The 24,995-nt window shown below is 41.5% G+C and overlaps 1 protein-coding gene across 3 annotated transcripts in view; it reads right to left on the bottom strand.

Moving 5' to 3' along the window:
* Nucleotides 1-8,828: 8,828 nt before the first annotated feature.
* RASEF (RAS and EF-hand domain containing) overlaps nucleotides 8,829-24,995 on the bottom strand; it is a 74,099-nt gene continuing 57,932 nt past the window's right edge. The window contains exons 12-16 of one of the 3 annotated variants that reach the window (XM_029201790.1): nucleotides 24,786-24,867; nucleotides 23,463-23,577; nucleotides 21,622-21,741; nucleotides 19,130-19,206; nucleotides 8,829-11,510 (exon numbers count right to left, since the gene is read on the bottom strand). In XM_029201790.1, coding sequence (XP_029057623.1) covers nucleotides 11,405-11,510; nucleotides 19,130-19,206; nucleotides 21,622-21,741; nucleotides 23,463-23,577; nucleotides 24,786-24,867 — 500 coding nt within the window. In that variant the 3' untranslated portion in view covers nucleotides 8,829-11,404. Of the gene's footprint in view, nucleotides 11,511-19,129; nucleotides 19,207-21,621; nucleotides 21,742-23,179; nucleotides 24,868-24,995 lie in introns of those variants that run through there. The other 2 variants (XM_029201789.1, XM_029201791.1) reach the window with 2 other exon arrangements.

Raw genomic sequence — 24,995 nt, 5'->3', positions numbered from 1 at the left:
TAAGCCATGAGTGTTGCTAAATCTAGTGTTCAACTCTGGATTCTTCCATCTTACTTGGCCAATTCAGAATTTAGCAGTGATCAATGTTCCTTGCCATATTTCCCCTCTTGGCTGCCAGTATGTCCCCCCCCACACCCCAAAAACTCTTCTGGATTTCCTCCCCTCCTTTCCTGCTACTGTTCTCAGTTCCTCTGCTTACTGGTTTCTCTTTTCCCTTCCAGTTTTTCTTTTTTCGGCTTTTTGGGCTGACACATCACGGCATGTGGGTCTTAGTTCCGGAACAGGGATAGAACCTGTGCTCCATGCAGTAGAAAAAGTGGAGTCTTAACCACTGGACCGGCAGGGAAGGGTCCCTCCCTTTCAATTTCTATGTTGGAATGTTTACCAGAGCCCAGTTTTAGATCTTCCTTCATTTATACCTCATTCCGTTGGTGACCTTACTTGGTCTATTGGTTTATATACCTCTGTCTGTCATCCCATCCATCTATCATCTGTAGCCAGTAACCTCCTGAGCATATAAGGTTCTAGTTGAGGATAGAATTGGCCTAATCCTCAATTAGAGGACCACATTAGCATGGTCTCAGGAAGAAGCAGAGTGATTATAGTATGAAAACTACTGCAGTAATAATGTAGCAGAGGAGGCCAAGAAAGAGGTTATATCTGGATTCATGTGAGGTAGGGATTAATAGGCTTTACTGTGGATCAGAGAGATTGTTAGAACTAAAATCAAGGAGAACACCAATATTTTTGGCCTGAAAAACTGGAGAGAAGGTTGCCATTAACTGATGGGGGGAAATTACTGTGATTGGAGCAGGTTGGTTATGTGTGGTTGGGTGGTGGGCAGTGGTGGCACAGGGAATTAGTTCACTTTTGAGAGAACTTTGGACATCAAGTGTATATTTGATTAGACAATCTGAGCATGTGAGACGTTCTACTACACAAGAATAATGATCTCCGGGGATGGAGGCAAGGCCTGGGTCTTGTGACTGTTAATGTCTGGCATAGTTCCTGGCACATAGTTAAGTACTCAATATTTAATTGTTTAAATGCAAGATGCCTCTCAAGGTCATTTTCATGTGACCCTGTATGTGGTCCTACAGTCCTCATCAGGCTGTACTTCCTCCTGGGGCAGGGACCTCAAATACCTAGCACTCAATCCACTTGATGTAGTAATTTATTGCCCCTCAGTCAGGACTTTGGATCCATTCAAGTACTAGTAAGGTGTTGCTGTTACACTAGGACCACTATTCTAGCCATGGGGGATATGAGAGTCTATTGTAAGTAGTTCAGGAAAGAAGAGGTGAGAAGAGGAAACTGAAATATAAGCAGGGCAGGTAAAAAAATAGAGGAAAAGGGGCAACTTGATACCAAAATAGAACCCAGTGACTGACACGGTGTATGGTCTGATAGAGTTAGTGACATCCATTCCCTGACATTAGAAAACAGTTGGTGGGGTGGTGGGACATTGGAAAATTTGAATTAATTTGCATTGTCTTTGAGCAAGATGGAGCTTCCCTGATTGTTGGCCTGTTACAGTTGGAGCTCAGAGGAAAAGGATAGTGCAGAGAAGTGGCTTTGGGAATTACCAGCACATCATAGTATGTGTTTGTTTTGGGTTATGGATGTTACAGTTATTCTCCCTTCTCAGATGAAGAAATGGGGCTCAGAAATGTAAGTAATTGTCAAATTAGAGTTTAGGATTCAACTCTGATGATGTTTTCCTATTCCATCCTTGGACTTTGACCTTAAAATTTGCATCCGTTCCAAGGGTCCATTTGGCATGAAAAATTGTAAAAAACCACATGCTCAAGGATTTTGTAATGTTTGGCGGGGTTGTAGTTTTGCTGCCCTTTGTTGTGTGTCGTGTTTATCTCTTTCTCTGAAATCATCTTTGGCACTTCAGCCAGGAATGTTCCTTCCAAAGGAAAGGGGTGAGCCGAATCTTTTACTTATAGTTAACCCTAATCGAGGGAACAAGCATAGCCCCTGAGTATGCTGTTTAACCATGGCCTTCTGAAGGTGGTTATGGGTTCCAGCCTTCCCTTCCAGGGGAGACAGTTCTGCTCCAAACCCAGTTAACAGAAGAAAAGAAGCTAGGACAGGTCCGCTTAGGCCTTCTCCAGGAGGTCAAGGGAATATGACTGCCCACCTAGAGATCCATTCTGCGGACCAGGCTGCCGGTGGTGGTGGATCACCCCACCGGTGGTGGTGCTGGGGGTGGGGGTGGGATGCAGGATGACTGAACAGGGAAGCAGGGAGGAGCTATTAGGAATGTCTCAGATGCCTCCTAAAACAGTTGTAGGAGGAACTTTCATTCAGTCTGTGAGTGAGGGAGCGTGGAGAAACATTGTAGTTTGGGGGGCTCACAATTTCTAGTAGATGCTTACAGATCTCGCTGCCTCTCAGCCACCTCCCTCCCCAGCTTTTCCATTTCAATCCAAGGGTTGTAGAGATTTCACATTATGTACATGAATGATAAACCGATATTTCTCTGAAAATAGCCAACAATTATTGGACATCCTCAGAAGAGGTGAAGGGCCACGACCCTCTTTCAGTTCGAGCCTTTTATTCTGATTGTAAAGACTACGGGTGGCATTTAAATTCTAGATTCCTGGCCACTTTCTGGTCTGGTTAATGGGACCGGAACAGTTTCTAAAGACTTAAGTTTTCTTTTGACAGTCAAGGGGAGTAGTTCTGGTGCTTTCTGAATGCAGTGGGACAAATGAAGAAAGGGGAAGGATGACAGGAATGAAGGGTGGAGCTGGCAAGCTTATTGATGCAGTCTTTGGTTGGGGAAAGGACAGGAGTATCCTTAGGGAAGCACAGGCAAATCCTGGGAGGGATACGATGACTGAGTTTAGCACAATATAATATTACATGAATACCTAGAAATATACATATATAAAAATAAGTATATATAAAAGGATACTGATATTCAGGGAGCCAAGGCTGTGGAAAGGAGGGAAAGTGGGTGACGGATCCAGGTATAGGTGGTGTAGAATGAGAACCACGCAGGGCTGAGTAAAGGCTGCTGGCAGGAACCCGACCAGTCAGTATTTCCATAACATTTTATGAAAAAACCCGAAATGAACTTTTGGCCAACCCATTATGTTTAGAAACACCTCTTGTGTTTGTGGTTCTTTCCCAGAAGCTTCAATGCTAAACCCACTGCTCTGTATGGGGCAAACAGATTGCAGCTGAGATTTATCAGCCCCTTCCTCCAAAGTATTGGACCTTGAGTGGCTTCTGGTCCTCTACAGCTCCTTGAGTGCAAGCAGATTGGCTTTTCTCCCTTACATGCCCTGGTAGGAACATCCCAGCTTCTGTCCCAGGTACTCAGACCCCCATCTACATGGTTTCCTCTCTGCTTCTGTCCCTGCCTACACTTGGGGATGGGGGACAAGCCCCTCTCATGTCCTGCTGTGATCTTCATTCAGGTGTTCATGTATCCATGCAGTGTAGGCAGTGAAGTGGGATGGATATAGGACAAGAGAGGCTTACAGCAGCTCCCAGGTGAGTCTCCAGAAAGATCTAACGAATAACCAACAGGAGCAGAGAGGGGGATTCTATCAATGCTTTTGACATTGATTGTGTGATCTGACTTTCTCTGTTGTCTCCTTATGAAAAACAGCTATTTTTGGATATGTGGACTTCCTTCCTCTCCTGTTTTCTCTTTCTTGCACTTTTCTTTAAGACTCCTCAAATTGTCTTTCAAACTCTATATTGTTTACTTTTTTGTAAAACTTATGCTGTCAGTTTTGAATTTCTCAAGATCTTATTTTGATTTATGAATGTGCCTTATTGATATATCTTGGTCTTGTTCATGCTGCACGTAGTTTTGTCTAAATATATTAGAGAGATATATATTCTCTCGAAATATAGTTAATGATAGATTTTCTCTGCATAAGCTCTGTTTTCCTAAGTGATATTTTTTCTGTTTTTTTGGTCTCTGTTTTCCATGTTAGAACCTGTCCTCAAAAAATCCAGTGATCCTTAAGGTGTTCGGGGAGAGGCTAACAATCCTGATAAAGTTCGGGAGTGATGGGAGCGGACTTGCCAACTTTGAACTTTACTGTAGGGTGAGGGAGCAGGGTGCATTTCTTAGAAAAGTCTTTCCTTATCTGGTCCAGTACTCCAGGGAAAAGCTTTCACTCTCTGGAAGATAAAAGATCAGGTTCTGAAAGCGCGTGGGGTAGTATAGTTTTAGAACTGAGCGACTCAGATTACATATGTCATTTAACTCCCCTGCTTTTGGAACAGTACAACACACTCAAAACCGTGGCCTTATATAGCCCCCAATATAGCATCCCTCTGTTTTACTCCAGAAAATACATATCCCAGACTTTGGGTCAGAGTAGTAGTGGCGTAGCATGAGCGAACATATTTAAGATTAAAACTGCTTCTCAAACTACTTTCACCCCAACTTCCCTATACTCCCAGTTCCAGAGGTACCGTGCTTCTGCCTTTGGGGAAAATTGGAATGTAAACCTAGATTGCTCTCAGCTTTCCCATTAGCTTAGAATTGAGCTTTCTTAGGTTGTTACTCGTTCCAAGTTTTCCATTCACTCTCCAGCTTCATTATTTTGTTCCTATTGTCTTCTGCCTTTGTGGCTCTGTATCTTTTTAAAGAAAACCCATTTGATTCTAGGTTCAGTGGGGTTTTAGAGAGGAGAAAAATGCTATGGCCATCTCACCAGAAAACATTCACCTATTTCTGCTTTCTAAAACCAATATCCATCAATCTTCAAACTTTCTACTTCCTCAGCCCATGTTCATGGCTATAAGAGGATGATTTAATCAGACTAGTTTCAGAGCTGCAGTTATAAAGGCAGGAGGTGGATACTACACTTCCTGCAAAGACCACATTTTTATCCTTAAACTTCAGCACACTGATGGTCAAGAACAAATGGCCACAGCATTCTTGTTCTTCTGTGCGATTTGGCCTTGCTAAACATATAAAACAGATCTATAAATGTTAACATCATGCTCCCCTTGCTTGGAATGGAGGGGAGTGTATCACCGTAAGTGGTAGTCAGGGATGTAGGTAGGACAGAGCAGGGGGACCAATCCCCGCTCCCACGCGAGCTTCCAGGATGAAGCAGAACTGAACTGGATCGGGAGAAGGAATAATACCACTAGTCAAGCTTGGAGTTTTGATTACTAGGGGAATTTCTCTTCTGAAAATTACATGTTTGCAGCTTCTTCACCAGGGCAGGGGGGGTTCTTACTTAGGGCCATGGACCATTGGTTCTATGGGTAAAAATCTAATTTCACCTTGAATGGGAAAAATTACATGTTTATTTTTTTTTACTAAACTCTGATGGGAATTTAGAATTTCATTTAATATAAAATGGCTAGCAACAAACCCCAAAGGATATTGGTATTTGTGACTGGGAACAGTCTTTCAGTATCATTGGTTTCCTTAATAATCCGATGTATTGCATGTTTAATTTTTAAAAACATTTATCAAGGGGCTCTCAGCTTCAGAGGAGTATGTGACATTAAAAACCCTTGAGACCCTGATCTAGAGGAATCTTAAGTCATGAGGTGCTGAAGTGTGCACTCAGAGTGGGGAAAGGTTACCCCACTCAGTAAAGTCTAAGGGCTGCAGGACAGAAATCAATCCGCATGCCAGGCACACAAGAACTGCTCATCTTGGTGAGACATGCCCAGTCTCACCAAAGCCTACGATGGCACTGGGGAGGTAGAAATCAGGGGGAGAGGCTCTAGCTCAGACCCCAGGGTTGGGTAGAGATGCTGGGAGGAAGTGGTCTCTGAAATGGATGTGCAGACAGACAGGAGTTGGGCAAGCAGATGACGAGAGCAGACCAGAGTGGTGTTCCAGGCAGGAGGTGGAGCTGAGTAAAGGGTGGAGGGGATGAGAGCAAGGCTTGACGGAGGGACAGTTTCCTGTGCCCGACTGGGGACTGTGGGAGTGGAGGAAAGAGGGGGAGGAGGCCAGAACAGCAGAATGTGGATCTTCTGTATTTGTTTACAAGTTTGTTGTCAGCCTCACCAGACGCAGTCGGTTCCAGATCTGTCTTACTCACTCTGCATCCCCGGTCGATGTGGGCACCCATAAAACAGTCAGGCTCCAATAAACATAAACTGAAATTAGCGAAGGAGACAGTTGTAGGAGTCAGATCACAGAGGGCACTGAGGGGGTCATTGTTAAGAAATTTTTGGCTATGATCTAAGAGTAATATATCTGTTTCTGAAATGAATGATCAAGAGAGAAGATATTTGTGGCGAATATTAAAGAGCATGAGTTTGACTCCAAACGTACACTGGGAACTCATAGAACTTCCTCTGAAGAGATCTTTTTCCAGATCTTGAGTTCTACCCTGCCTGCACCAGCAAGGGGAAGATGTGCCAGAAAGAAAACTGGGATGAGAAAATTTTCAGAAAGCCCAATCCTAAGGACAGTCAAGGACTTATAACAATGTATGTCAATACCACACGAAAACATGGTTTCCTGAACTGGCCAGCCTGAGAGGTCACGGGTTTTAAAGGGCATTACAAAACTAATCCCATTCTTACAGACATTTTAAGAAAATATAAATCACAAAATAAACTGGGATATGCAGAAAAAAATTTAAAAACTGGGTAATTATTCTTAGAAATTTGCACTTGAAAAATTTATCTTAACCTGTAATTCACGTTGAAGCATTTGTTGCCCTATTTCCATTTCAGCTATGAAAACCTCGTAATGTCTAGATCTGGAAAGAAAAGATGTATTTTTTTATTTTAAGTCTTGCAAAACAATATGCTTTGCTGGAGATTCATTCCCCATCCTGTGGACTTTTGGCTATAAACAGGAAATACCTTGTCAACAGGCTTGTCATAGTATAAAGGTTAGTTTCCATTTAAAAACCCATACCCACCACCATTTTTACGTCATTAGATTTGAAAGCCAGTCAGAGCTCTGGTGTACATTCTTCGTCCTTTCAACTACTTCATCCAGTCACCCATGTAAATAAATGGAGAGCATACATTATAAGGACCTCCCATCACAACTTTCCATTCTAACTGTCAGCCTCATTTTTCTCTCAATGATTTCTTTCTCTTTTAATCAATTTACTCTTTAAACAGAATAATTCTAATCCATAATGATCTACCCAAATTTTGTGCCTAATGAAAATACCAAGAATATACGTGGAGGTAAAATGAACTTATTCAAGTAATCCTCTACAATGCCCCATTCCCCCAATAATTGTAAATTTTGGGAGTTCTGTCATATTTATGGTAGTACCCAGGCCATGTGAGCAAGACCAATGGGATCAGTGGTGTTCAAAATTTTCTTTTTTAACACTGAGGTGATCAAAAGTGCCAAGTATTCTATTCTAAGAACTTTCCATTTCATACATACACTCATTTAGTCCTCACAACCACTCCATGAGAAAAGGTACTGTTGTCACCCCTATATTTTATTTCAATAAGAAAGCTGGGAAGTACAAAGATTAAGCCCCTTATTCACAGTTACCGACTAGTAGAGGTAATGAGGCCATGGTTTATTAAACCCAGGCAGGTGGCCTGAGAGTCAGAACTGTGGCACCAAAATATGTTGCCTCTTATTTATAAACTGTCCTTGTATTATTGGTATGTAATGTCTCTGGGGTATGTGTGTCTGCAGAAATATCTGCAAAGTCCTGCCTTTATTAAAAACAGTTAAATTCTTTGATTTCCATTCAAGCACTGTGTATAGCAGAGGGGATGCAGCAACAGACAAGAGGGATATAAAAGTCAGAGGAGATATGTCTAGTAACAATAAGAAGGGTCAAATAAGATGCTGACAGTTAGGAAGGGGGCTCTATCTGTGAAAGCAGGCACCTCATCCTGGTTGGGGTTGAGAGGGAAACTTCCTGAAGGACAAGTGATGTTTTAAACTAAAGCAGAGAGGATGAGCGGAGTTAGCTAGCAGGGTGGGGGGCCATGCAGGGGTGTCAGAGGGAGGGGCCTAACCCTGAGGTCATGAGAACGCTAGAGCACGTCCTGAAATTTTTCTGCAAAACGCCTTACTGTTGCTGGCTGTCACACCCAAGCGGTCGACCTGTAGCCCCGCTGCTGAGATGTCATGAGTGGCCACAGTACACCACCACCATTGTTCATCCTTTTCTCTACCAGCCAGCTGCCCAGGCCAGTGTTTTAGAGGCAGGGTTTCCGTAGGCACATCGTAGGCTAAAATACTTCAGCGATGCCTGCAACAAAGCGAAGGAAACACCAGAAGGCCAAAGAAGCAGCTTTATTGAATTATGATGTAGAAAAAATATTTGTAGCTCCTTAGACATTTGCATTGCTATAAAAATTACACTTTATGGGATAATTATTAATGGTTTGAAGAGAAATAAACAGTAAAGAAATATAGACGATACCATGAAATGTAAACCATGTAAATCAAAATTATAAAAATATTATTCAGATCCAGAGCCTTAATTATACATATGAAATTTCTCATACAACATATACAATAAAAATCCACAAAAAACGTGACTTGAAGTGATCACGTACAAATATGAAAAATAAATATCTTTAAACTCAATTTTAATCTTCAGCAAGAGGTGTTACGTTGTGGCTTAATCAAAATCACATTTAGTAATTAAAATAATCATAATTCACATATGTCATATAAAGCAGCAAGTGGAAAAAAAATAAATATGAAAATGCATTGAGGCTAAAAGTTACAGTGAAAAAATGTCTCCATTAGTCAATGTTCTTTTCCATGACAAAAATTTAAAATATATCCATTGTGTCAGGATACATAAAAAAGATTAGTTTAGTTAATTGTGATTTAAAGCTCTCCAAGAAAAAAATTGAGTGAGTCACTTGCATAGAACTATGCAAGTGTAGCAAATTAAGTTCAAGTTAAAGACATTAGCTATTTTTGTTCTTACCAAAAATATACTCTAAATTTGAGAACACCTTCACAAAGTCAAATGTTAGTAATAATCTTGGTTTCCTAGCAAGGCAACTGAAAGAGCTATAAGTAGCTTTTCTTTAAACAAGATTGCTAACCGGAGCTATAAGTCTCTAATGGAGCTATAAGTCTCTAATTTGGATTTTGTTGCAAAAATATCTATTCAGGTTCAATTAGTTAAAGATGATTGCTTTGTTTATCACAGGCACCTATGTAATCTAATCAATTTGGGTGCACTGGCTGTACAACCCAGAAGCAAAGACCAAGATAATACTTCTGTATCAAAGGTATACTATTATATACAGATTGTAAGACAAATATAGACACTTTGTGGGAAAATAAATAAAGACAACACAATAACATGTATACTAACACAGTTTTGTGCAATTGCACCAAACACCTAAACTTGAGTACCATATATCAACACATAGGTGTCAGGTCTATTCTAACCTAGGCTCCATAGATGCCACCTAGGCAAACAGCAGTGGCAAAACTTTCATCACACCATGGCACAAAAATAACCATCCCTCCCTGTTTCAGTTTGACAATTCCCCACCAGCAAGGCATTCTTTTTGGTAAAAAATGTAAACTTTTTTTTTCTCCTGGGACCAAAAAAACCAGAAAACAGGAATCCATGGTAGAGTTGTTGAGGACAGAACCAACTTTCCAGTAAAAAAAAACAAAAAACAAACCCAACTAGATCTCACCAGTACAGAGAAGGCACGCTTTGAAAAGCTAAACGGACGTTGTGGCTAATTATAATCTCTGTGTGCTAACATGATCATAAAAATCATAAATAGAATTGTTTTAATTCTACAAGAGGGATGTTTTTAGCTTATGAATTACAATAAATAAGAGCTATTATTTAAGTTTTTTCAGCAGGCTACTTGGGGCCTGGACCTATGAACAGAGGTAAGTTCAAGACGCTAGTTGGGAATAACTTAGCTGGTTCAGGCCACTGAAAACCAAAACCAAAAACCAAAGAGCATGCCTTGCTGACCCACCCTGGGGTCAGGTACTGACTCCTTTGGCTTTTGGAGACATTTCAGTGGGGAAGTCTGGGAGGCAGTACAGCTTCTAGGAGGGCAAAACCTATCAGGCTGTTGGTGAGGATGAGTCCCTAATCACCTGAAACCAAGGACTCTGAGTTACCTGTACCCTAACCACAACTCCTCTTCAAAAGCGGTGATTTTCCAAAACTACACATAACATTTCTTTCACTGTTCATTATTTAAGGAGGAGAATGCTGGCAACCAGGGAGTTAGGGGATTTGCGTTTTTCTGGAGATTATACTCTTAAACCATGGGTAAACCATGGGGAGGTTTGAGCATGCATATTTTCATTCGGCAAAATGTTAAATCAATACTAGTGTATTTTTTGAATGAGATATAATTCACATACCATAAAATTCACCATTTAAAGTATACAGTTTAGTGAGGTTTAGTATATTCACCAAGTTGTGCAACATTACCACAATATAATTCCAGAACATTCTCATCATCCCGCAAAGCAACCATATAGACCCATTAGTAGTCACTCTCAATTCCTCCCTTTTACCAGCCCCTGGCAGTCTCTTGCTGGTGTTTTTTTTTTTTAAGTGAAGTGTGACAACTTTCCTGGGCATTGTATTTTCAGTTGCATGTAGCTTTATATTTTTTCATTAGAATTTTTAACAGTGAACTCAAACCATTGACTTTATAAGTATTCTGAGATTAAAAACTACCCTCTTGTATATACAAACTATTTTTGTCCCCCAAAACAACTATTTTGTTTTCTTTCTTTATACATAAAAAATAGATTTTTCTGTCTCCACTGGAGCTTAAAATATTACCATTTTTTCTCAAATTCTGTTCTTGTACAAGAAGTGAGAAAAATTAATACCCCAATATTTAAAAAGTACAGAGGAGCAGAGTCCTTATTAACTGTGGGCCATCATGCTCTCCTTCTCACTCCTTAAACAGCTACGAGTTGAGAGGGCCGAGGCCTGAAAGGCTAAGCTGCTTGTTTACAGATGAGGAAATGGATCTAATGTGGGTGGGCAGCATGTCTGAGACCACAAGGCTAGTTTACAGCAAAGCTAGGATGGTAACCCCCTATTATTAGTTTTCTAGTATTGAATATTGGAAGTAAATGTCATAGGTTATTTACCACATGAACTTAATTATGTGAATTTCTTCTATAGCTTTGATCTGAGCATGTGCTTTTTTTTAAATTTATTTAACCGCTTTAAAAACATTTACACATTATCTGTTAAGACTTTGTAAGGATAAGACAGGTATATTTAACCAGGGGGCCCAAATCACTCATTGAAACATAGCAAAAAAGAGCCGAGGTTCTGGAGGGACCTGAGAACACAGTTCAGATTTCCCACACTGTAACTCTCCATACGACAGGGCCTGTAGGACGTACCACTCCATGTAGGAAGCAGAGAAGTCACATACATTCAGTACTCTGGGAATGAAGGCTTCGTGGGCCAAGGATCTTTTGGATTTAACCATTGCAACAATTCTTCATCTGGGTTGACTTTTTGGAACTGGTCCCACTCAGATTGGTAATGGATTTGCTGTCATCCTCATCAGTTCTTTTTTTCACTTCCCTGGAGGGAGAGAGAGACACACAGAGAGAAAGGAGATTACTGAGGTATTAAACTGAACCATAAACAACTCTGTAGAAATAAAAGAGCACTGCTGAGCACTTGCTGTGTGCCATCCAGACAGTGTTCTAAGTGCTTTGTAGGTGTTGACCTATTTAATCCTCACAACAACTATATGATTTTGTTGTGCCCCATTTTATGTGAGGAAACAAAGGCAAAAAAAAAGTTAAGAAATTTCCCTTAGGTTACACAGCTGGAGAAGTGGCCACACAGGTGGGCTCCAGTGCTCACATTCTCAGTACCAGGCCACACACTCATGCATGCACACACACACACACACACACACACACACGCCCAGGTGCGTATACACATGTGCACACACTCACATGCACACACACAGACTACTCTTGCTCTCTCCTGTGGTTTTGCATGGCTTATAGTCTGCACACGCACAGGTCACTCCTTAGGACTCTGGAACCTGGCTCCCACCCCCAGCTAATGCTTAACATTAACAAAAGCAATGATGACTTTATAACCATTCTGTAATTATACAAGATCGTGGAGATAACAACAGATGGTTAAAATCCAGAAAAAATGTCTTCCTTTTGCCTCTTCCTAAATTTCTTTTAGAAATAACTGCTAGAGGCAACACTGGACCAAAGATCTCCATGATCTTATGAAAGCCCCCTAGGGAAGTCTCCTATCCCTGGGGATGCTTGTGAAATACACACATCCTGAAGTCCCACCTTAGACAAGCTGAATGGCAAACTCTGGGGGTAAGGAGAGTGTGACAGCTTGTCCCCAAGACAACCCCCAAGAGTTCCGCCTCTGCTGTCAGTGTCTGGTGCCCCCCATTAAGTGGTGAAGCTTGTGTCACTCCCCCATGGTCAGCACCAGCTCTGACTGCTCAGACCAATAGAATGGCGAGGAAATGGGGTGCTAAAACTTCCAAGCCAGGCATTAATAAGGCCTGACCATTTTGAGCTGCCATTTACGAAGCCCAGTGTTCCTCACTGGAGAGAGGGCAGCAGAGAGGTCCAGGGGGCTGAGATGCCACAGGGAGGAGCCCCCTGGCCGCAGACATCAGACTGAGCCACAGCGGTGTCCACGACCGCAAATGCATGAGACGCCCAAGGGAGAGCAGTCACGGACCCTCCAGTGAGATCCAGTCACTTCTGGTAATTTCAGAAAATAAAAAGTGGTCTTGTTCTAGGCGACTACATTTTGGGTGGCTTGTTACAAAGCAGTAGATCCTGGGAATTGGCATGTTCCCAGCACAGCAACGCTGTTCAATAGAAATAGAATGTAATTCACGTATGTAATTTAAAATTCTTTAGCAGCCACAGTAAAAAATGTAAAGAGAAATAGGTGAAATTAATTTTATTAACATATATTGTTTAACTCAGTACTACAAAAATATCATTTTAGCATGTTACCAATAAAAATATTAATGAGCTATTTTACAATTTTTTTTAACATCTGTATTGGAGTATAATTGCTTTACAATGGTGTGTTAGTTTCTGCTTTACAACAAAATGAATCAGTTATATATATATACATGTGTTCCCGTATCTCTTCCCTCTTGCATCTCCCTCCCTCCCACCCTCCCTATCCCACCCCTCCAGGCGGTCACAAAGCACCGAGCTGATCCCCCTGTGCTATGCGGCTGCTTCCCACTAGCTATCTACCTTACGTTTGGTAGTGTATATATGTCCATGCCTCTCTCTCGCTTTGTCACAGCTTACCCTTCCCCCTCCCCATATCCTCAAGTCCATTCTCTAGTAGGTCTGTGTCTTTATTCGTGTTTTACCCCTAGGTTCTTCATGACATTTTTTTTTCTTAAATTCCATATATATGTGTTAGCATACGGTATTTGTCTCTCTCTTTCTGACTTACTTCACTCTGTATGACAGACTCTAGGTCTATCCACCTCATTACAAATAGCTCAATTTCGTTTCTTTTTATGGCTGAGTAATATTCCATTGTATATATGTGCCACATCTTCGTTATCCATTCATCCGATGATGGACACTTAGGTTGTTTCCATCTCCGGGCTATTGTAAATAGAGCTGCAATGAACATTTTGGTACATGACTCTTTTTGAATTATGGTTTTCTTAGGGTATATGCCCAGTAGTGGGATTGCTGGGTCATATGGTAGTTCTATTTGTAGTTTTTTAAGGAACCTCCATACTGTTCTCCACAGTGGCTGTACCAATTAACATTCCCACCAACAGTGCAAGAGGGTTCCCTTTTCTCCACACCCTCTCCAGCATTTATTGTTTATAGATTTTTTGATGATGGCCATTCTGACTGGTGTGAGATGATATCTCGTTGTAGTTTTGATTTGCATTTCTCTAATGATTAGTGATGTTGAGCATTCTTTCATGTGTTTGTTGGCAGTCTGTATATCTTCTTTGGAGAAATGTCTATTTAGGTCTTCTGCCTATTTTTGGATTGGGTTGTTTGCTTTTTTGTTATTAAGCTGCATGAGCTGCTTATAAATTTTGGAGGTTAATCCTTTGTCAGTTGCTTCATTTGCAAATATTTTCTCCCATTCTGAGGGTTGTCTTTTGGTCTTGTTTATGGCTTCCTTTGCTGTGCAAAAGCTTTGAAGTTTCATTAGGTCCCATTTGTTTATTTTTGTTTTTATTTCCATTTCTCTAGGAGGTGGGTCAAAAAGGATCTTGCTGTGATTTATGTCATAGAGTGTCCTGCCTATGTTTTCCTCTAAGAGTTTGATAGTTTCTGCCCTTACATTTAGGTCTTTAATCCATTTTGAGCTTATTTTTGTGTATGGTGTTAGGGAGTGATCTAATCTCATAGTTTTAGATGTACCTGTCCAGTTTTCCCAGCAGCACTTATTGAAGAGGCTGTCCTTTCTCCACTGTACATTCCTGCCTCCTTTATCAAAGATAAGGTGACCATATGTGCATGGGTTTATCTCTGGGCTTTCTATCCTGTTCCATTGATCTGTATTTCTGTTTTTGTGCCAGTACCATACTATCTTGATTACTGTAGCTTTGTAGTATAGTCTGAATACAATTTTTATACTGTCTTCAAAACCCAGTATTTATTTAATATACATCCAGCACATCTCAGCTTGGATTAGTCACACTTCAGGTGGCTAGTGGCTACTAAACTGGTCAGCACAGCCCCAAAAGGAGCTGATATGTGTTAACCTTTGAAAACCACTGCACTGTGAGTAGGAAACAAAAGGGAAACTGGTTCTTGCTGGAGACCAGTTAATAAATGCTATGTTACATGTTTTCACATAGTCCTTATTTAATACACACACACACATGCTGACAGGTAACAGGTGAGCATCAATGTCTTCCCTTCACAGATAAGAAATAAAGACTCAGGAAAAGAAGGAGGATACACAGTTCAACCCCATAACACCCTGTAAGACTTGGTTCAGACTTCTGACCTCCAGAACTATTATTTTTATTGCTTAAAGCACTAGGCTAGTAGGAATCTGTTACAGTGACAATAGAAAACTAGTACAACTTCCAAATGCAAAATCTTGACCATTTGGTCATTCAACAAATGTCCGATTTATGTCAAACTCTGGGATCCTCAACTAGTGAGCTTTTTCTTTAATTGTAAATTTTTTTTTTTTTTTTTAAATTTGGCTGTGCCGGGTCTTAGTTGTGGCACATGGGATCTTCCTTGTGGCGTAGGGTATCTTTAGTTGCAGCATGCGGGATGTTTTTAGTTGCAGCATGCAGGATCTTTAGTTGTGGCATGCGGGATCTAGTTCCCTGACCAGGGATCGAACCTGGGCCCCCTGCATTGGGAATATGGAGTATTAACCACTGGACTACCAGGGAAGTCCCTCTCAACTAGTGAGCTTTGAGAGAAAGCCAGATGTCTTCTAAATAAATCATTACCAGGTCCCCGAGAGCCGCTAACACACAAGCACAGTGGAGCCGACCTCTTGGTGGGATAGGAATTCACTGTCATTTAATGAGAAAGAGAGATTCCAGGTGCAGGGAATAGCATGTATAGAGGCAAAGAGGCATAAAAGAACTTGGCTTTGACCGGAAGCAAAGTTTGCTGTGTCCATAGATTATCATTCATTTGGGAAGTAAGATAAGAGATGCAAATAGAAAGGTAGGTGAACTGGGCTCTGGGGGACCATTAGCCACTTCCTAAGGAGGCTGGACTCTATGCTGTAGGTAGGGGTGCAAGCAAGAAGGTCTTAATTGGATTTTTATTTACAGAGATTACCCTGATTACAGGGTGGAGGATGAACTGATGCTGGAGAAACTCTGAGGCAGAAACTTAGGTCCCTCCTGCACTAAACGGGGTAGGAAATCTTGAAGCCTGAAGCAGAGCAGGGTGCGGCGGGGGAGGGATTGAAGGAAGATTGCAGAGAGGTCACTGAATCAGTAGGGCCCCCGAACCCACTAGAGGCAGATGATGAAGAAGGAGGAAGGAGTGAAGACTGACTCTAGGTTACTCTTTTTGAATTATAATGTTAGTAGTTTCCTGAGAACCGGAGTATAGAATAAGGAACAATTTTAAAGAAAAATGAGCACGTTAGGGTTTAGCTATGTTGGATCAGTCATGCCTATGGAATTTTCATTTGTTGGTGGGTGGGAATATAGTTGTGGAATTTAAAAAACAGATGGGAGTTAAAAATACAGAAATTAGAAGTCACCTTCTAGACATAGTTCTAGAAACCATGGTGGTGGAAGACATTAGGCAGAGAGAGAAAGAGTAAGAGGAAGAGAGTGCAGAATAGAATCCTGAGATTACCAACATTTAAAAGGCAAGCCAGAGATTCAGAGTAGTGAAAAGTCCCAATTTTGCCATTTAGTACTGTGTCACTTTGAGCAAGCTGATGAAGCATTCTAATTTTCAATTTTTTTATCTGTACAATGGGTTTAGTAAACATAGCATCTTCACAAGACAACTCACATCTCTCCCTTCTGGAAAGTCTAAAAGGCCTCTGTAAGTTACATATCATATGGCTGCCTGGTCATGTATTTTGTTTTCTTTTTTTCTCTAATGTTAAATTGCACAGCCTATCTTACGTAACCTGATATCTCTACAGGGCTTTCATACTGAGCAGAAATGATAATAATGCAGACATTACTGAACACTGAAAGCAAATATTAAGGGAGAAAAGATAGGTACCCATATTGTTCACCTGGCCTTCAGTTTCTTTAATCTACCAAAGATGCAAGCATCTCCCACTTTAAGGAAATCAGGAAGGTATAATTCCAAACATCTAAAACAGGTTTAAGGCTGGGAAAATTAAATTACCTCACCCCAAACTGCCGTATACTTAACAACTGCATTTTAAATGACTCAAATCTTATGGACAGATTTATCCCCAATGGGCTCAGCAATGGCGCTGAACTGATACATCAGCCCGAGCTTTTCGTGTTTTTCTCAAATTTTAGGCCATTGACCAGTTTAATGCCTGTTGTACTTGAATCTATTGAAAAATGTTTAAAGCCTGTGGCTCTAGTGATGGCAGATTTACTTACCAGTGGACAATGGTTGGAATGAATGTCTATCAGCCCTACAGGGAAACTGCATTTCTAGGAGAAACTTTTCCTGGGATAGACAGGGTTTTCCAAGAAAAAGCAGAGGAGTTCAGGTTGTTAACCAAACATTTATGGCCTTCCTTCAAAAACAAATACTGTTTCAGACAGTGCAAACCCATAAAATGTTCTAGTTCAAGTTTTATGACATAACATGGTTTGAAGGGGAGTTACTATTACACATGACATTCTGAAAGCTGTAAAACTTTTTAAAGTGGTAATTTCACTTGTGGAAATGATACCATTTTTATTTAAGACTTGGGTATTTTGATAAGCAATCTGATGACACAGTATAAAGCAAATTAAAGTCTTTACATGTTTGGTTTATTTTTAATTTTCCTGTTTAACACATTGTTAACATAACTAACCTAGAGGCCTCAAACCAGCCCATAATGCAATAGCAACAATTTAAAAAGCTCCTTGATAAGTGATTCACAAGAAGTGACCTTGTTATCAGAATGCTCCTGCACACAGGTTTTTTTTTTTTTTTTTGCGGTACGCGGGCCTCTCACTGCTGTGGCCTCTCCCATTGCGGAGCACAGGCTCCAGACGCGCAGGCTCAGCGGCCATGGCTCACGGGCCCAGCTGCTCCGCGGCATGTGGGATCTTCCCGGACCGGGGCACAAACCCGTGTCCCCTGCATCGGCAGGCGTACTCTCAACCACTGCGCCACCAGGGAAGTCCCACACAGGTGTTTTAAGTAAAGAAGCTACACTGTAAACAGGGAGGCTGCTGGGCTGGCCCAACATGCCAGCAGGAGCACCAGGGGAAAAGGCCGTCGTTGGCTCTCCTATCTTTATTATATAATAAAGAGGATCGATTCTGCACTCTGGGTGTGACCGGGGCAATTTGGAGTCATTTAACTGTAATATGACCCCACAAGACAATTCTGCGTTAAATAGTGATTATGTTATTCAGTAGAGTCCAGGCTATTACTATATATGGAATCATAGACTGTCAGAACTAGAAGGGGCCTTAGGGATCATTTTCTTTAGCCCCTTCCCTCATTGTACAGATTAGAGATGCCTAAAGGAAGACAGGGACTTAGTCAAGACTCCACAGCTGTTCGGGGTAGATTTAAGGTTGGACTTTGAGCCTCCTGACACTACAGTCCTCCAACGTGCTGGGCAGAAGCCAGCAGCCATGCGGAGGGCCTGGCCTGCAGCATCCTTTCCTGCTCAGCCCAGGCAGCAATTCAGCACTCCCTGCCTGAAGCTAAGGTAGCATGGAGCCCCTTACTGTACTAAAGTTAAGATTCTTATAAAATCAGAATCTCACAAATGATCTCACAAATCTCTACATGCCTAAAATTATGTTTTTGCTTTGTCAGCAATTAAGGATCATTGGCTGGATTTTGTTAATGCGCATTTTTAAAATATTTCTTCTTTCTTTTTTGGGGGCGTATTGAATCCCTTTAGATCAGCAAAGAATCATTTTTTCATCTGTGGCAGAAAACTAGGCAGAAGAAGTAAATCCAGCAGAAAACATTGTTATTTCCTAAGAATACTGCAAGGATTAAAATACAGTTAAAACCAAGTTCCTCAATGATGCAATTTTCATTCTAATCCACATCCCAAAATGTTATTTATTATTAACACCATTGCCTTAGCTTAATAATTACCTGGGTAATAATGTAAACAAAGTGCTTCCAACTGGCATGATATACAATTTGTTTTGTTGAGTTCTTTTTCCTTTACCTTGGAAAATGTCATAATATAATAGATAGTTATATTCATAATAGTCTCTTGTGTTTAAAATCTGGTTCCTAGAAGTGATTCACACACATCAACTATTAGCTTTGTGGGGACATTTTGCAGAAATGTCAGTGACACCTCAGATGCACCTGCTTTGTTTAGCAGTAGAGGTATTTTGCCAATGTTCACAGTGAACAAGCAGCATACCAGTTTTTTATAAAAACTGTGTTTGTTTCTCCAACCACTACTGAAAGACAAGACAGTGTTTTCCCATGTAGATTCACATTATGGTCAAGAAATTTGACACATACAACAGCTAAGTGAAAATTCAATCCTACATCCAGTTTTCCAAATATAAGGCAAAACTTTACCGAGTAAGGTGGAGAACAGCTTCCACTATATTGGAACCATCTTTGGCGCTTGTTTCACAAAATAATGCCCCATAGGTCTGTAAAAAACATATACATACCATTAAATGAAGGCTTTGATTAGGTTTCCTGGAATGTTCGCTTTTAAAACCAATAAAATAAAAATATTGCCCTGTTGAGTATGCTAAAACTAATAGTTAAGAAATTGGATTGAGTTTCAAGACTTTAAAAAAAAAATAGGTTTGAGTCTACTTATTCCAGGAACAGTTCCTAGTCAGAGGATTTTTATTTTGCATCCAAAAAAAAAAAAATCCCACAATACAAAATTTCATGGTTTAAGGCTCTTATATCCAAGTGTCACACATACTACCAAATGTTCTCTATCAAATAATTTGAGAGAGAGAAAAATGATAGCTTAAGGTAACCACTTAGGAATTAAATGTCCATCAAGTATATGTCTCCTTTTGGCTGGCAGCTAACACACATCCCGCCCCCCCTTCAATCTATCATCTTTTCCTGTCCAGATTCAGCAGCCTCTGTGTTGCTAAAACCAATGGACATTTTCTAGTCTATTACTTAACCTCCCAGTGGTTATACATACAATCACTGATCATATCACTCTCCTGCTTCAGACCTTTCGATGCTTCCCATCCCTCTCAAGCAATGTTGGAATGCTTACCTGGCCGACAAGGCCTAGCTTGTACGTGGCCCCAGCCAACCTCCCAGTTTTACCTGCCACCACTCTCCCTCACTCACAGTGCTCATGTTACCCTGGCCGTCCCTCTATTTCCCCAACACTCCAAATTCCCTCCCACCTCAGGACCTTTTCACCTGCTGTTACCACTACCTAGGTTATCCTATATCCCTAGTAACCCTTTCCCCAGGCTGACTTTTACCTACCTTCTAGATTTTTAGGTAATCCTCCCTTGAAGTTAAGATTGTTTTCTAACTCTGAAAAGTTGGTATTAGGTCTTCCTACTGTAAAACCTCTTGAGGCATGTATTTTTCCAGCATAGCACTTGCCGCAGGTGTAAGTGATGAGGTTATTTTTGGGTGTCTTTGTCTAACAGCTGGAGACAGTTTCCTTTAGGAAAGGAGAATTATGTGCGCTGTGGGGCTGGGTGTGGGCAACACGGTCCTGTGTGGGATATGGGCAAGATGTGATGGGTGCTCCGGAGCAGGGAGAGAAGGAAGAACCAAACAATGGGGAAAGACTACCGTGAAACCTTTACCCATGAGCCCCCAAATCCATAGAAAATCTAAAAAATACCCCAAATGAATGTATTTCTAGTAGAAATGGGTAGTGCTGCTGCTGAATGTCATAGCCAGGATGTTATAGGGTGAAATAGAGATGGCCTTTGAGGATGCAGGAGGGTGCAGGACATGAGATGCATAATAAATAAGCAAACCTTGGGAGATCTGAGAAACTGTGGGGGAGGGAATAAAATTGGCTTGTGGCCAGGAATTATGAGCTCTCTAGGGGAATATGTGGATTTCGTGGGTTTAACATCTGTCTCCCCCAGACAGTAAACTACGTGAGGACAAGGACGGTTTCCTTTGTTCTCTACCCTTTGCTCAGCTCACAGTGAAGTGCTTTTTCACATGGTGGATACAATTAAATATGTGTTGAATGGATCTCTTCTGTGTTTCACTGCCTAGTTTTGATGTTTATCATATTTGGCTCACAGCTCTAAAATTTAAAAAAAGGAACAATTCCAACTTAGAATAGTGGAATGGAAACTTCTTTTTAAAGTTCACATGTATATGTTATGGAGCAGTCCTTTCATGCTGATGACAGACAACAATGATGGCAATGTCAGATCGGACTGTTATGATAAGAACTTCATATTTGACCTAAGGAGCATCTGGTTCCTTATTTGGGTAAGACAAGTCATAAGAGGGCCACATAGCATTCTGACACAATGATAATAATGAGAGAATAAACACTGCCCACAATAATAATCTGGACAGAAATGAGGTCCATCCTTTGTACAAATGCATAGCCAAAAATAATTTTATACTATTCCAACTGACTACAAATCTTAGAGGAAAGAATGAGTCTTCCAATTCTCTTCACCCCTTTACCCAGGTGACACACTGCACCATCTGCTGCCCCTTGGCACAGTGACCCTCTGGAACCAAACCCATCTTTTCAAAACAGGACACCCATTCTTCTTCCTCTACCTAGGTTCCAGGACTAGAGAAGGATTCCAGGAACTGGGGAAGAGTGAGGAGGAAGACACGATAATTTTGCATCCTCTTTGTCACTGGTACGCAGTGGGGGAAAATGATCATGTGATTGTTTTACCTCCACAAGGGATTTAACTCTTGGTGTAATTATTTACATTCATGGGACGGATAGGGGCCACTGGGAGTTCTGCCTGTATAGGGACAGAAGACTTATCAAACAGAGTGGAGTTTGTCAAACAGCCTCTTCAGCAAATGTAGACAGAAGTGAAAGGTCCCTCCCAATTTGGACCCACTCTTACTCTTACCATGGCCAGTTTTTCTCCAAAGTACCCTGGGACACATTTTTGTCCTTCCGCTTCAGCAGCATCACGAAGATCAGCCTTGTTTCCTACCAACATGATAGGAATGCTGTTATGGGCTGCATCCTACCATGAAGAAAAGAAAGAAATTGTGCATACATGAAACACTGGACAAGTTATGAGGTTGATGTTGACAACAGCTACCCTTTCTGAGTGCCCCTTATAGGCCACATGATGTACAGACAATATCTTTAAACCTCAGAATATCTCTAAAAGGAGCCAAACCTTCCCATTTCCACATTAGAACACTGAAATTCAGAGAGGTTAAATAAGACGTTGTAAGGGCCAGGGGTGGTCCAAACTGACTCTATCACCCTTGCCACTATACAAACTAATACCAAACTCAAGAGGCGCGACCCCAGAATTACATTTGGCTGTAGTGCCCACATAATTTTCTATAATTTTCACTCCAAACAGTGGTGATTACAAGTCAACTTCATTATCACAGGTACAAAACACACAAATATTCCCTCAGCTATAATGGGACAAAAATGGAGTCTCAGAGTTCCACACTCGCTGCTATCTGGCTTACAACAAAAGCAAAATCAGAAGGCCCTAAATGTCAACATTTTTCCTGTGAAGAGTCAAGGAGCAGTCACTCAGATTAACAGATTCTCAGGATAATGCTCCCAAAATCAGCATATGCATACTGTTGCACTGTCTGTCCCGGCATTCATAGAGGAGCTGGCTGGCAGAATGTAAGATGTGAGAGGCAGAGTTAAGTTTGAGACTCTGTCCCTCCCACCACCTGGCCACTCGCCGGCTGCATGAAATCAGGCAGTCTCTTCCTGTTTCTGCCTCCATTTCCCTATCTGTAAAACGAAGGGGTCAGTAAGGACACATCCCCCTGAGCAGGCTATGAGAATAGAAGACAACCTGACTAGAAAAACAGGTTTATAGCTCCTAAACAAGCGAAGCAGCAGCCCTCACTGAGAAATGACTCTTTGTGGTGCCTAAAAACATCCAGGTGCTCATCCACTTTGGTACCACACCTGATACAGCATCAAGAAATGAGCCTCAAAAACAATGAAATTATGCCACTTCACTGCCTTTTGGACTCGTTTCTGATGTCATTATTGTATTGTGGTTCCTCTGTACACAATGAGTGATTTTTCTCTTGCTTTCAACATTTTCTCTTTGTTTTGACTTTTAGCAATTCAACCATGATGTGTTTAGGTATGGATTCTTTTTTTTTTTTTTTTAACATCTTTATTGGAGTATAATTGCTTTACAATGTTGTGTTAGTTTCTGCTGTATAACAAAGTCAGCAAATAATTATAGAGTCAGAAAAACCATCCTTTAAAAATGAAGACAGGGCTTCCCTGGTGGCGCAGTGGTTGAGAGTCCGCCTGCCAATGCAGGGGACACGGTCCGGTCCGGGAAGATCCCACGTGCCGCGGAGCGGCTGGGCCCGTGAGCCATGGCCGCTGAGCCTGCGCGTCCGGAGCCTGTGCTCCACAGCAGGAGAGGCCACAGCAGTGAGAGGCCCGCTTACCGCAAAAAAAAAAAAAAAAAAAAGAAAACCCAGGAGTTTCCCCCCCTTCCCCGCCCCAGAAGCTCACTTTAGTAGTGTCCTCAGCTCTGTGGGAACTTGCCCAGCTACTGAGGAGGAGGCCAGTACTGCCAAGTGCCATTGGGAACCCCACTTCTCACATCCAGTTCTTCCTGAGAGCCTGGATCAGGGGTTTGTAATTGAGTTCGTTTCGACAAAGAAGAGAAACAGCATTTCCCGAGACAGCCTGTAGGTCTCCTATGTAATTTTTTGGTTCTCTGTTTTGAATTCTTACCTCAATCATATCTACCCATTCTCGTACATTAAGAAAGCTTTTCTCACACGTAACGTCATACAGCAGCAAAACACCATCTGCTCTTCTGAAATAAGACTTGGCAATACTTCTGAATCTGGAAAAGAGAATAGCACGTAATGGTTCTAATCAGTCAGTCAGTTTGGTGCTGCCTCATACTTCATCTCCTTTATGCTCACTTTTTCCCCTCACCTTTTAAAACAAGCCCCAATTGAGAAGAATCTAATGGCAACCTATTACTGTGAAATAGTCATCCCCGAGGCCTAGAATGACCTGGTGAAAGGTAACAGGATAAGAATCTGGGCTAGTGATTTAGAAAAGCCAATTATTTTCTCCACCAAATAATCCCAAGAAGTCTACATACCCCAGAGCATAGCCAGGACAAGGTTGAGATCATAATTTCTAAAAATTTCAGCCTCAGCAACACGCTACCAGAACCCAGCTGTGGGACATAGAAGGGTGTGTGTGAAGGACGGAAGGAGAGGCACGTCGGAGAAAAATTATTTTTTGGCTGGTGGGTAGGGAATATTGTGGGTGGGTGGTAGAAGAACTAACCATGTGGAACACCACAGGGCACACACAGGGTGTTGGGGGCTCACCAGGGGAAGAGCAACACCTCACCCTATCTGTCCTAAACCGAGTGCAGTATTTTACAGGATCTTAAATAGCTATGTTAACCACACATATTTTTCAAATGCTACTAGAAAATACCATGTGGGCAGGTGTCTGTGTCCACCTGTTCACCGTTGAATCTGAACACCCTGAATGGTGCCTGGTTACAGAGGTCAGCAGGTACCCCCATGCTTGTTTGGTGCACAATCGGATACAGTCTGTTCCCTAAGAGTTAGATATGATTAAAACATATGCTTGATGCTCTGGCCATCAGCAGTGAAAGAAAGACAGGGTACTGTCTGTGGCCAGATGCGAGTCTGCTATTTATCAATGGTCTGTGTCCCTGCCCTTGAACCGGGGATCTGACAGGTCCTCCTCTCCATCTTATGTGGTGCCCCAGCTATGCAGCTCCTCACACTGTTGCCACGTTCAGGAATGCCGCCTCACCGAAAATTTCTCCTTAGAATAGGGCACTCTCTTTTTATCAGTGGCTCACCAATTCAAAGGAAGCTTAAAGATCCTCTTCACACGACTGATGGATCAGCAAAGGAGGAAAGGATGTGGGAAAAAACAAGCATTCTTGAAATTCTAACGTGCTCTATCAGAATTATATGAGTACAAAACCCACCAAGTATCCTACAAGGCTTGTCTGTGCAACTCAGCAGAATCCAAAGTATTATGGAAAGCACTTGCCTCTCCTGGCCAGCGGTATCCCAGAGCTGCAGTACTGTTCGCTCTCCGTCTACAATGAGAGTTTTCATTTGAAAATCAACTCCTGAAAAGGAATATAGGAGAACATGGAGAACACGATGTAAATAATTCCATTGGTTTTTACTTTCAAGCCCTCTTTAGGATGAGACAAAAGCCAATAAGCCAAAGTTCAGCAAGACAGAGAGGAATGAA

The sequence above is a fragment of the Monodon monoceros genome, unplaced genomic scaffold (assembly GCF_005190385.1).
Source record: "Monodon monoceros isolate NGI ecotype Baffin Bay Population unplaced genomic scaffold, NGI_Narwhal_1 Super_Scaffold_5, whole genome shotgun sequence".
NCBI classification, from domain to species: domain Eukaryota; kingdom Metazoa; phylum Chordata; class Mammalia; order Artiodactyla; family Monodontidae; genus Monodon; species Monodon monoceros.
Note: the sequence above shows the minus strand (reverse complement) of the source record. Positions and strands in the feature narration are given on the sequence as shown.